At 39.8% G+C, this 13,937-nt stretch overlaps 1 protein-coding gene and 1 pseudogene across 1 annotated transcript; both read right to left on the bottom strand.

Annotated features, from left to right (window-relative positions):
- Positions 1–1,863: 1,863 nt before the first annotated feature.
- LOC115689255 (uncharacterized) lies at positions 1,864–10,262 on the bottom strand (annotated as a pseudogene).
- On the bottom strand, positions 6,127–11,991 carry LOC115690082 (uncharacterized). Its single transcript, XM_056308355.1, has 5 exons — positions 10,812–11,991; positions 9,768–10,508; positions 7,573–9,597; positions 6,585–6,632; positions 6,127–6,261 (listed from the first exon to the last, which is right to left on the bottom strand). Exons 1-2 carry the CDS (start codon positions 11,752–11,754, stop codon positions 10,378–10,380), a joined length of 1,074 nt encoding a protein of 357 aa, XP_056164330.1. The 5' UTR covers positions 11,755–11,991; the 3' UTR covers positions 6,127–6,261; positions 6,585–6,632; positions 7,573–9,597; positions 9,768–10,377.
- Between the last annotated feature and the right edge of the window lie 1,946 nt (positions 11,992–13,937).

The raw sequence follows: 13,937 nt of genomic DNA, 5'->3' as shown, positions 1-13,937 counted from the left end.
TCTGATGAGGTTTCTCCTTCTAATCTTCCTATCGCACTCCGAAAGGGTATTAGAACTTGTACTCAACACCCTATATCCAATGTTGTTTCATATGACTCTTTGTCCAGCTCTTATCGTACTTTTGTATCTTCTCTATCTTCTGTTTCTATTCCACGGAATTGGCAAGAAGCTTTTGCAGATGAGAAGTGGAAGACAGCAATGGTGGAGGAAATGCATGCTTTGAAGAAAAATGACACGTGGGATCTTGTTGTTCTTCCTCCTGGGAAACAACCGGTAGGATGTAAGTGGATGTTTGTAGTCAAACAGAAGATGGATGGTACTGTGGACAGATATAAAGCACGGTTGGTGGCGAAGAGATTTACTCAGACTTATGGTATTGACTATCAGGAAACCTTTGCTCCGGTTGCCAAGTTGAATACTGTTCGAGTGTTACTTTCGTGTGCTGTAAACCAGGGATGGGATCTTCAGCAGTTAGATGTGAAGAATGCCTTTCTTCATGGAGAGTTAGAAGAGGAGGTATATATGGAGATTCCTCCAGGTTTTTCTTGTGACAAAACTCAAGGTAAAGTGTGTAAGCTGAAACGTGCACTTTATGGTTTAAAGCAATCACCTCGAGCTTGGTTTGGTAGGTTTCAGAAAGCTATGATCTTTGTTGGGTATAAATAAAGTAATGCTGATCATACTTTGTTTGTGAAGAGATCAGGTGCTAAAGTCACTATTCTTATTGTCTATGTAGACGACATTATTGTCACAGGGAATGATACTGATGAGATAAGCCGGTTGAAGAATTTTCTTGGACAAGAATTCGAAATAAAGGATCTTGGAAAGCTCCGATACTTTCTTGGGATTGAAGTTGCCAGATCTTCAAAAGGTGTCTCTATCCCAAAGGAAGTATGTCCTTGATCTTTTAACAGAAGTTGGGTTATTAGGATGTCGTCCCTCTGATACACCTATTGAGGTCAATACTCGTCTTCGAGAAAAGGATGGTGATCCCGTAGATAAGGGTCGTTATCAACGGTTAGTGGGCAAGTTGATTTATTTATCACACACCAGACCTGATATTGCTTTTGATGTGAGCCTAGTGAGTCAGTTTATGCATGATCCATACTCTACTCATATGGATGCTGTTCTTTGAATCCTTCGATATTTGAAGTCTGCTCTCGGAAAAGGGATTCTTTTATCTCCTCGTTATGGCTTGAAAGTTGAAGCCTATACAGATGCTGATTGGGCTAGATCTCCTGACCGAAAGTCTATTTCTGGGTATTGTACTTTCTTAGGAGGGAATCTTGTGACTTGGCGTAGCAAAAAGCAAAATGTGATTGCTCGATCTAGTACTAAAGCAGAATTTCGTGCAATGGCACATGGAGTTTGTGAACTGTTATGGTTTAAAGGATTACTTGAAGATCTTGGTGTATCTGTTCCTGTTCCTATTCCTATGATGCTATATTGTGATAATAAAGCTGCCATTAGTATTGCTCACAATCCTGTACAGCATGACCGTACAAAACATGTGGAGATTGACAGGCACTTTATCAAAGAGAAGTTGGAGAGTGGTTTAATTTGTATGCCCTTTGTTCAGTCCAGTGATCAACTTGCTGATATGTTGACTAAAGGATTGGGGAGTAAATCATTTCATCTTGTTTTAGTCAAGTTGGGCATGTGTGATATCTATGCTCCAACTTGAGGGGGAGTGTTGAGAGTACTTGGCTAATAGGGGCATATTTGTCTATTTCCTTTATTATTTTATATATTGCAGCAATAAGGGTAATATTGTAATTTTGGCCTTTTTGGCTTTATTATAAATAGATAGCTTGGGGTCACATAGACCTAACCAAGCATTCAGTTCAGTTTTTCCTCTCAACAAGTATGCTCACATCAAACTTTTCCTTCATACTGAAAGTACACCTTGTAGTCATGCTGCAGAGACACCAAAGTGTTCCTGCAAGGACCCTCTGCATATAGAAGGAAATTGCAACTTATGAAACGTGAAAAAGAAAATGTTGTCCATCGAAAATAGTTTGCAGCCAGGTCAGCTATAAAAGCATACCTCCAAATACTGTATGAAGATATTGAAGATCATCTGCTGAGCAAGCATCAATTAAAGCATACGCCCCAGGTCTCAAAGCTTCATCTATTTCTCTCTGATAGAGTGAAAAAGTAAACCATTCTGTCAGCATCAAAACACGAACCAATATTAACTTTGCTCACTTAACCAAACTTAAAGCGAAACACCAAAGGAAGGCACCTTCTGAATCCAGCCTTAACGGGACCGCATTCCGAATATGTATATATACTGGACAAGAATTTAAACAATGACGCCCATATACATCTTTCTGCTGCCTTAACTGTAAAAGGATGAAAACACCAAACCATAAGAAAACTAAACACAAGACGGTACCATACTCATGAAAATCATGGTTTGGACATTGATACTTCTAAGGCATATATCAATCATCATTCTAGGACATAAAAGTTAAAACTGAGATTCTGCTATCTTCTGTTAACTGCCAACTAAAGACTCCCCTTCTGTTTTGAGGCTTAAATACAGACAAATGTAAAATAAAGCAATCCGATGATTGGCAAATTGACGAATGCATTCTTGCACTTCTTGCGCTGGCTTATTAGCTTATTGCTAGGAAAAGCGTAATTCTCCAACTACATCTCATTCTCCTACAACTAGACCAAATTTGGATCCTAAAGTCACATAGTTTTGTGAATTTCCCAGCATTTTGTAGGTCATATACCCATTTTCAAGAAACTAGCTTCTTCAATGCTAATGCATGAAAACTTGACACAAATATTATAAATCTCTCCCCAGCACTAAGGTCCATGAGGTCATTGCAATTGGTTCGAATGAACCACTCTGCTTGAAGAAATTGTCATACAGAGGTAAAATGAAGAGGAACTCATCAATGAGATTATGAGCAATTGAACACACAAGGATAAAAAAGTTCTCCAACATAAGAAACCTAACTTTTTATTTTCGATAGGAAATCAATAAGCATATAGTTAGAGGGACTCAAATGAGTGGTGGAAACATGTCAATGAGATGAGGAGTGATCAAGCACAAAAAAAAGAATAATGTAACAAATACTTCAATGGTGACATTTGCCATAACTGAACAATATTCAAGCATCACAAAATCTAGTAAAGAACTCTCAGCCAAGTTGGTGTGCATCCCCACATGCTCATTGCCAGCATTATAAAGACCACAGAGCAACTTGCGCACAAGAATATGAATTCCATGAACATGAAGCACAACTAAGGAATTGTAGCGTATCAATACCACACAAAGCAAACGGTTTAACTACAAAATCACCTCTTCATAAATCCTCCGGAGAGAACATGCTCATTTGGCCCCTTCTTGTTCATCCCTTGAAAGATAGCCTCGCCTGACCACCAGGTCCATGTTTACAGTCTCCAAACAATTGACAAGAACAGAAGTGGAATCTTGAAGCAAAGAAATGTCTCTTTCGCATTCACTAGAAAATACACAACCATAGAGTATGTTTTCAGCAAAGAAATGCTCGATGGTGGAAGAAAGGGCGATGAAAGATGACAATAATATCTCGTGTAAGCATATGATCTCCCTGTATGTATGCTTTTGTCTGTGTGTGTGTGTGAGAGAGAGAGAGAGAGACAGACAGACAGAGAGTTTACAGAAGTGAGAAGAGGTACACTGCTGTGGGAAAAGAACTGAATTAACCACATGCCATTATTTCGAAAACAACCTTTCTCTAGTTCTTGTTTCTCGTCCCTCACTCCACAAGACACCTCTAGGGGGCCTGCCCCCTACACACACCCCCCCCCCCCCCCCCCTTAATTTTTTCCCAATAGATAATCCGACTATTTTGCCACCTAAATTAACTAATAAGTTTCTTGACCAACTTTTCACTGCGAGCACGTGTCAGGAATTTGTGAAACATAACATACCTTTTGTGATGCTTAAGAACGGTACACAGCAATTGACAACGGGTGGCATGTAGCTTCACTGAAAACGGCTGATCAATGTCAAGATTCTTCAAAGAAAATAAAGATTCGGAAGAAATCGGATCTTTCAGTTGAAACTGACAGAAGACCTGGAACAGCACTGCAGGTATGCGTAACATCTGGGCAACATGCCAAGGATCCAATTGAAAGAGAGCACGTCTTCCTGAAACCCTAGTCAGTACCTCAATGCACGTAAGAGTGACTGATCCTGGGTCAGGATCACCAAAGCCCTTGCCAGGTGGACTCTCAAAGAAAATTAGTGGACTTCGCACATGCAGAATTATAATGAACAAACCAGCCATAAAGCTTTGAATGTGTCTTCTGACCACACTCAAACGTTTCTGACCTACAGAAGGAATTCAAGGGTTGAGGCTTACATTAATCTAAATGTAAAGATACACTATTGCCACCTGATATAGAAGTATAATTACAGGGAGACATAGCTAATTTTTCGGTTTTTCTTTTAAATGACAATTCTGGACATATACAGCAAAGTATAGATTATTGGACCACTGTCTCATTCAATGTGTGTGTTTCTAGCCATCATAGATTGTTGAAACAGAAAAAGAGAAAGGGAAACAATAACTATTTAAAATCACCCAGGAATCAGATTATGACATTGATTCAATATTATTCACTCCCATTATATTTCCAATAGATTTTCTTTCCATTTTATACAAGTTATTTTGTAAAACAACCATGGATCATCAAATTATTTGTTCCTCAATAAAAAAAGGCAAAGAGATTTATCAAGTTATTAATATCTAATACTTGGTCTATCGACAGAGAGTGAATATTAGTTAAGCAACAATTCAGGAGAGTTTATTCCTATATTTGTTACTCATTGAAAAAAGTACCCGAGAATACATAACTTCTTCCCCTCAACCACACCTTAAACATATGTACACAGTATTACCTGAAACATTTTCTAGGAGCATATCCAACAAGTCAATGCCAGCTGCAACAACAGGTGAGACAGTCCCTTCTACCCTTCCAAAAGTGATGCCATACTTAGCTGTGCAGCATTCCTGCACTCCAACTAATGCTCTCTCTATTGCTTGGACAGCGGATAAGAGATGCAACTCTGCAGCCTTCTTAATATAAATGGTAAATGACGTTCTCAACCTTGCTTTGATGTCATCCAGGCAGCATTCCAGAGGATAATCTTTTGATCCATTTAGTCTCGCATGACCAGGAATTGTCTTGGTGCTTGACCCAGTCTCATGAGTCATTAAAGTATATCTTTTCCCTTGTAACACAATGCATTTACCTAGATCCACCAACTGCAATTTATCAGTCTGGCATACACATTTCTGGATAATGTGAGATTAGTGAAGGTAAAATGACTCCCTAATCTTCCAGATACTTCAGAACACTATCTAAGCAAACAAATGATGATGGCTATGGCAGCTGAAAACCATTAACCAACTCCAAGATCAGGAACTGCGCCATTGCCATAAAAGTTCGCACCAAAGTTGTAGATAAGAGAAGAGCTGGTCTTTCAAATTCAGCTTTAGAATGGCTGAATAACCAATAAAAAAGTTCCTGGGCAGAAATGCTGATTCAGGATTATCACTTTTAAACAACTGCTGTAAGAAAGGCTTATTTAAATATTGCAGGTCAAGCAACTTAACTTCATCTGAAATTCTCGCAACACAATCATCACCTTCCACATGTGACAACTGAGGGCCAACATCAGTAACCACTGACTGATTAGTAAAGCCAGATGACTCTAAGAAGGCAGTTACAACATCCTGTTCACTGCGGCTGGATATATTAGGGACAGGTGAAGAGTCACTATGTGACGATACATCAGTTCCCAATATGTCCTGGTTGTAGTTCGACATTTTACTACTTTTCTCATGACCTAAATATCCTAACTGCTGATCATTCTGACCAAGCATAATCCGCAGAAAGATACTAACTACATCTGTAAATATGTCGATAAAGAGGCCGAGCTTGCAAAGAGGTTCATGCTTCCAATGTGAGATATAACTTTGTGAACCCGAGCTTTTGCATCAATGTGGTAACAGCAGATGCTAAGCCCCAAAAGAAACCACTCAGGCAAGATATAATGGTAGATAGTTTAGTCATTATTGAGGAGTACTGACCAGCATTTGCTTTTTTAGCGTGAAAAGAGTCTTCTAGAGAACAAAATAAGCTTTGTGTCTCTTCTTTCATACTCTGTGCAACAAGGCAGATGCTTTTCCAAGCTTCAGAATGTGTAGAAGAATCCCAACATGAACCTGGTTCAACTAAATTTGTCTCTCCCTGGCCAATGTCAGAACAGTGCCATTTAGACTTTACAATCGGGTAAAGTGCTTGACAAAAGTAATACTTGCTAAACATTAGGAATATACATGATGTGTGGTCCATTAAAGACAGATTCACTTTGCCAGAATTATATTCTCCCCATTCATCCTGAAGCCCACTTACAACAACTATTGACTTGAAAAGCCATACAAGAGAAAATAATCCTTTAGATATAACGGCACACAGTGGATGTTCAGTTATTTCTATATCATTGCTGAAAGATGCTTCAACTAAATGTTTTAAAGCCTTTTGACAATATAAGAACAACTTGAAGTGCTTACTATGCTTCGATGAGAATGGGGCACCTGGAAAATCCAGTAAGCTGCTAGCTGCAAGTCTGAGAAAGAAACGAACCAGTTAATCCTCAAAGAAAAGCTAAAAGGCAGACTAAAAACAAAATAACAAAATAACAAGCTTTTGATTTGTTCAGAAAATTAACTTATTTAAGCAAGAAAAGGTAAGACTGCAACTTTTGAAGGGGGAAATTTATCAAGTAAGCTCAGTCCAGCTTTTGTCTAACTAACTCTCAAAGCTTATGAATTGTTTTGAGATACCACTGTACCAAAAACATGTCGCATCAGGAACACTTTTCAATAAGAAACATAGCATTATAAGCCCAAACTATGAATTTCCCCTGATGCATGTTCAATGGTTTCTCCCATCACATTTATGTCTGACTCAGGTCAAGAATGTTCAAAGAGAGGCATTTTGGCAGAGGAGAAAATGGGCGACAAGTGAAACTAAGAGGATTATAGCTGCAATTGTCTCTGATGTGTTGTGAATGCCAATTCTTTTCTTTTTTTTGACCAACAAATGCCAGTTCATTATTCTACGACAGATACATGTACACAGGTTAAAGTGCACACATGTATATGTTTCAGGGCTTCTACTCTCAAAACTTGTGATTATTGAAAGAACTCAATCAGAATTTATATGAATGGCATTTGAAAAGAAGACAAAGAACAACAAACAACTCATCATCTGAGAATTGTATTGAGCAAATATTATAGGCCAAACGAAGCTATGATATAAATCACAAAACCAACAGAAAGAGAAAGGGACAGAGGAAGATATCAATCATCCAAAATCTTCTCCAGGCACTCTTCAGTTTTCCCTTAAAGTTCTCACATACTGACTGCATGGAGGGATTGCCTCAAAAGTTTCAGAATTCTTGACATCCATCATCATTGTTAAAATTTTTCAAACCAACAACAAATCTCAGCTAGAAGTTGTGTTGAACAACCGATCGATTGACAGAAACCAAATTACCTTTCAACGTTAATAATGTGAGTTGCATAGCGCTTGAATGATCTCGAACTTAAGTAGTCTTTTGGCATCCGACTAAAAAGATTAAACAAATCCAATGCAAACAGCAAAAATCATGCTTTGAGATGCTCTTATTTCAGTGCAATCAACAATTGTCTCTTTATTGAATGAGGGAGCAGTCCGCTTCGAATAATAGCTGTGGCATTTGCTGCATGAATCGACCGATAATGACTTCTGAAGTTTAATCAGGCAATGAGACCAATTAGGTGATGAGCAGAGATGAACTTTCCCAGATGAAGCATGGCGAAATGATGACCCTGCTAACTGCTCCATCACACAACAAAGCCTTGATGCCAAGTGCCTATGGACAACTAATTCAAAAGACGATTAAAATTCCTAGGCAATTATTGATACCAACACAAAATAACGATAAGTAAAGAAGTGTAAACAGTAAAGAAAAGGACATTTCGGCAGACAAAGACACATGAAAACACAACGAGAAAATCCTCTCGTCGACATGCTTTTGCAACTAAACATAAAATTAGTAATCAAATCATAGGAAGACCATGGGCAATTTCTTACTCTATGCTCATGAAAAGTAGAGTCGTGTAGAACTTCATATGAGATTTGGTGCACCGACTTGTAGAGCATCTCACTGGGAGTTTTGCGCTTGAAAAGACTTTCAGTTATAGCAGGAAGAGAAGATTGGATCAAAATGTAGAGGAAAATCTTCATGTTCTTTTTAGAAGCATGAATACACCAGATATCTATGCTCTGGCTTATGATCCACCAAATTGCAGTGAGCAATGTTTTTTCATTTATAGAGCCTAGACCAAAATCCCACTGATAACTTACGTGTGGAGACTGGGCACATGTATTAGTGCTTGCCTCAGAATAAGTGGAGAATAATGGATCATTCACCAGAGAAGTTGGGCATCTCATTATGAAATCAGAGAGGCCCTGTGCTTCTTGTCTCAAGTTTACAATATTCTCTTCCCACTTTTGACATTTTCAGCACAGAGTGGAATGGTCTGCAACGTCAAGGGAGATGTTAAGCAGCATTTCCTTCTTGCTCTGTGGCACATACCTGGCAGATTTTATCTGCCTGTTCAAATCAGCCAGCCTCTGAAGTGCCATGGCATGCAATATGTAAACCAGACAACAGCAATCCGCAACACCATTTTGAAGATAAATATCGGATACAGATTGAATGACAGTCAGAACAGAAGCTGAAGGTTTGACAACCCATGAAAAATAGCCATCATCTGGCAAATCATCCCTCTAAGTCCAATCTTTTCCAGAACATGATGTAAATGAATCGCCCATGAAAGCTGACATCTTTATTGATGAATTTGGGAGCATAAGGCTTATTGCTTGTCTGTATAGGCTTCAACATGACAAGTACAATCGAAAGAAGAACACAAAAGCCCAATGGCTGGACAAGCCAAGCTTCATTGACAAAATGTTATTAATCAATTTCTTATCAAAATTACTCTTTGATAATGACAACAGGAACTCACTTAAGCTTCCCAACTGTGGTTCAACCAAAGTACTCAAACTAAGACGTATTACTGCCATCAAGTTGTTTATACAAGATCCAACTGCCACACTGGTGCTGGCTGTCACAGTGATGGAATCTAGTAAACAACTGTATATCTCAGAAAACCCTTTGCCCAACAATTCACAGTGCAGGTTGAAGCTAATTATAGCACATCTTCGTAAATTCACGCAGCCAGATCCTTCTCCAACATTCTTGGAGCAACAAAGTTTCATCCATATCAGAGATTCTGATATAGCATCTGCCAACTGCTGACTGCATCCACTTGCTTGCCCCTCTGGTATGGATGAGATAGCTTTATGAACAGCCACCTTAAATTCTGGCGAGCACAGTAACGTTCCCACTGAGTTAACATATGCATCATATGAGGCATGAGTGCCAACAACCATTTTAGGATTGTTCTTATCATTAACCTCCCAATTTGCTAAGAGCCTCGCAGCTTTACTAAGAGAAAAAATGACATTGCTCACCTGCATCACGCAAAGGATATCAAATAAAGAACAACAAGCCAAAGGTTGAAAAGATCCAAACAACGATTAGACACAAAACAAGCGGACAGTTGAGCACAGGTTCATCTGAAAAAGATTGATGCAGACATTAAACAGATGTTTCGAGCCTTTGATTATTATGATTTACAAACCTGGCGAAGTTCACTGAAGAGACTGACAAGCTGGCATCCTAGGTCGAGTATCTTGCCTATTAATGAGTTTCTGTCAGATGAATCATTTACAGAAAGCCCCGTAGCCAAGTGTACAAGCAACAAATGCTACAAACTTTCTAGGTCCTCCTCAATAACCTCGTATTCTATGTCTAGAAGACAACCTATAGCAACAACCAGCTCCTTGACAACAGAAGAAACTAGTCCCTTAAGCATTCCAACATCTGAATGGTGCTTGGACTGCCAAAGTACGTTAAAGTTAGCTGATAGTGAGATCATTGTATGGTAAACTTCCATAAGATTAAAGAACTCAAACTCTTCGTCTGTAAGGAAGGACTCTTCTGCATGCATGGGTGGATCGTTGAGCCTGAATAGCACATGCCTTGCAATAAACTGGATAAAAATATCCACACACGGTTGCGATTTCTCAGCAGTCAGCATGCGAAGAAGCATGGTCTTGGTTACCAATGTCTTCATTTTCGAGATCAACACTGGCTTCTGTTGATCTGCTGAAAGCATCAGAAGGCATTATGATGCCTGCAAATCCAATCAGGACCGCAACTGTGCCGAGGCACTCCATGAGATGAGGCGCCTAGCCAGTCAATGATTCTACAACAGCTGCCAACGGAACTTGTATGGTAAGACCAGCTGTTGCGACGGTGGTAGAAGTCAGAAGAACGGCTTTGGCCCACAAGTAATCGCTCAGCACATTATCTAACAAACCTGAGTATGAATTGGGAAAGGGTAAAAGAAGCAGATCAATGAGTTGGAACTTCCAGCATATTTTGGCAAATCCAATAGCTTAAACTATAGATCAACAGAATTCTGAATCAAACAAACGTCATATCAAGAACAAGAGAAAGAAAAATTCAACAAGCAACGGCAGTCTCCTTAAAATATAATCAAAATCAAGTAAACCACCGTAGACCTGACCACTGTTTTTTTTTTCGATAAAAGCATGGTGCGTTTCAGATGACTAAACGGAAAATCAAGAAAAGAAATCAAATTATGCACCTTGCTACTCACCTTTACTAGTAAACGGCTCCAGCTTAGCAAAATGAAGCACCAGGGCAACAGGAAGGAATAGCACGAGGTTAAACAACCCCAGGTATCCAAGGAACTTAGCCATGCTGACTTGACCTTGCTCTTCATCATCACCGGGTAGTTTCTTCCTAATCAAGGTGACGTATACAGCATACAGGGCAGCTGAGACAAGAGCCAGGATGTCTCCAAGAAGAGCAGTGTCCTTTCGGGAAGGTGCTGACCCCGAGTCGCCCACACTAACAATGATCGTTCCTCCCATGCATAGAAGAACGGCAATCAGCTTTAGCCATGTAAATTTCTCTCCCAAGAATGCCAGAGAGACCAAAAATGTGAATAGACTTGATGAGGTGCTCAAGATAGTGTTTGACGTGATGCTAGTGTACTTTAGGGACAGATTGCTAGTGAACTGCGCAAAGAACCAGAATGGGCAAATGAGAAGGCTGACTTCCGCGACTCTCATCCTAGTCCAACGTCCCTTTGCATCCAATCTCTTGTCAGCCTCCTCACCCATTACAGCTCGATCATCCAAAGCCCTTTCACTCTCATACTCAGATCCTCCATGCTGACTTATTTCGCCTTCCTCCGCAGACATGGATGGATCCAGATCATCAGCTTTCACACCTAAATCCACTTCTGCAAGTAAATTTTCCATCTCCAACTCCGCCGGTCCTTGCAAAGGGCTAATATCATCACTTTTCCTATTCCACCAAAACCACAAACTGCCATACTTTTTCTCTACATATCGCCCAATTTCAAATATGGGGATATAAATGATGACCAATGAATTGCATATGTATGTGATAAGGAAAGGAGAAACTCCTAAATGAACCACGGACTGAACCAAAAAACTAGCACCAATCCAAATGGTGGCAACGGCAACAATGTATATCAACCCCAAAATCCATCTCCAACCTTTACTTGTCATGTCTTCCTGTTTAATTTTCCCAATCCAAATGGTAGCACCAATCCAATTTTCAGCAGAAAATCAGTCAAACCACCCAACAATTAAAAATCCAGATTTCACACAGTCTCCAGAATCAAAGAATGGTTTGGTCAATTTCATACGGAAGGGAGGAAAAACACAATGGCTGCAAGATCTATCTTGGGGAGAGGAAACTTATCTTCTGCCAAAACTGGATTCATTCCCTCACGATGGAATGGCTACCTTTTTGTCAGGTTGACCTCAGGCCTCGTGGGAAGTTGCTCCTCTTGTCACTGAGTGCACAACTCTCTTGGCCCAATTCCTAGAAGCTCGTTTAGCCCATTGTAACAAGGAGGCGAACAAAGTTGCTGATTGGTTGGCAAAGGCCCAAAGATGTAATGTCCTGCCTTGTAATTGGGCTTCTAGGCCTCCTCAAGCCATCTGGAACCCTGTTTGTTCGGATGCTCCTTCAAGTTGTAATTGGATCTGTCCCTAAAGTAATGGAAAGTTTTATTCTGACAAAAAAAAAAGAGAAATATAATGGACTGAAAAAATAAAGTGAAAAAAAATAAAATAATGAGTGACTCCATATGTTTCACAGAAAATCAATTATTCAGAAAATTTTTTCCTAAAAATGATTACTTATATCACTTACAAAAATGAATGTAAGAAAAATATTTTCGTTCTCCACAAAGATATTTAGATATAAATTGTATTTAATAATGAAACATTTATTATTGACTAATTATTTCAAGCAATACAAGCAATCACTTTCTAAAAAATATTTTCTAAATCATTCATTTTTCACAAAATAAACAAAATCAGTCTTTGTTCATAAGGAAAATATAAGAATGGAATGGAATGATAATTTGGAATAAAATTTCGTTGGCTTAAACCTATGGCTTTACAAGAGGTCACGCTTTTTGTACTCCCTTTTTTCACTATTACAGTGATGCCCCAGGCGCATCACCCTCATCGCGATCCGTTTCTTTTCTCAGTTTTCTTATAAGCATGCGGAAGCGTGCCAAGAAAACCTATCACAACACGAAGATACATCAAACACTCATATTATTAGGCGTCGATGCATTTTATATGGTGGGGCATTATAACGACCCTTACATTACATACTTATACATAGGGTAAACTAGGGGATACTATCCACCTCTACCAAAATTGGTTCCCTTCGTCCTTCCTCCGTCCGTGGTCGTCTATGGGAGAGAGAGACCCGTTGGGTCCCGATGGGCTGCTGAAGCCCCGGAGTGACCCCACAAGATCCTTGTCTATTATGACGAACTAGGCAGAATAGCGATGGGGCGACCATTTTGTTAATCCCGACTTTAATCCAAACCGTTGAGTCACTCCTACGAAAAAGTTACTTCATCCTCCACATTTATCACGTCATGAAAGGAAAATTCTATGTTCATCGAGACTCCAAACACGGGGGGAGGAAGGGTGTGTGCAGCCATACTACACATCTGTGAAAGAAAGGAGTGAGATAAGCTCAACAAGTAAAATCACTAGCTCGAAGGTAGGGGATCGATTTACCCTCTAACTTGGCACGAAGATGTGTGAGACGAACATAGACCACTATTATGTATCGATGGCAGATCAATAGCAAAGCTAAAGCAATTATTCAACTACATGCATGTCAAGAATCTATGTCTTACCATGTAACCATAGAAGAAACATGAACATGTGCAAGGCTTCTTTCATCATTATCCATCCCATCATCAAACGGGACATTCTGGCTCAACCGGTATATCCTGGCTCAACCGGGGCATCCCGAAACTCTCCCCGAGGCATCTCGTTGTCAAGAGGCATCCCGGCTCAACCAGGGCATCGACGCCACCATCAAGTAATGCCGGATCTTATCTTTCGTTAAGTGTTCATGCGAATGAAATTTTCATAACAATTCCCGGATTCATTGGTTCTTACTCTTCGACTTAGCCAGCATACACATGGCTCGAAGGCGTAATATGCAACAAGTGTTGTGATACCCATGCGACCATGATATGACCAAGCACGGGGCGTGGCTCGCAACCAAGATCGGTTCATGACCAGCCGGTACGCAACTTGCCCATGGCCCTGGACGTGAAATGACTTGTACACACCAAAATCATTATCAAACCGAAACTCAAGCAAACAACCAAGCATGAACGACAAACGGGCCGCCTAACTTAATTCTA

This window comes from Syzygium oleosum, unplaced genomic scaffold (assembly GCF_021117445.2).
Source record: "Syzygium oleosum isolate NSW1041296 unplaced genomic scaffold, Sole_v2.1 Sole_v2.02, whole genome shotgun sequence".
NCBI classification, from domain to species: domain Eukaryota; kingdom Viridiplantae; phylum Streptophyta; class Magnoliopsida; order Myrtales; family Myrtaceae; genus Syzygium; species Syzygium oleosum.
The sequence above is the reverse complement of the archived record's forward strand: the minus strand, read 5'-3'. Positions and strand labels throughout refer to the sequence as shown.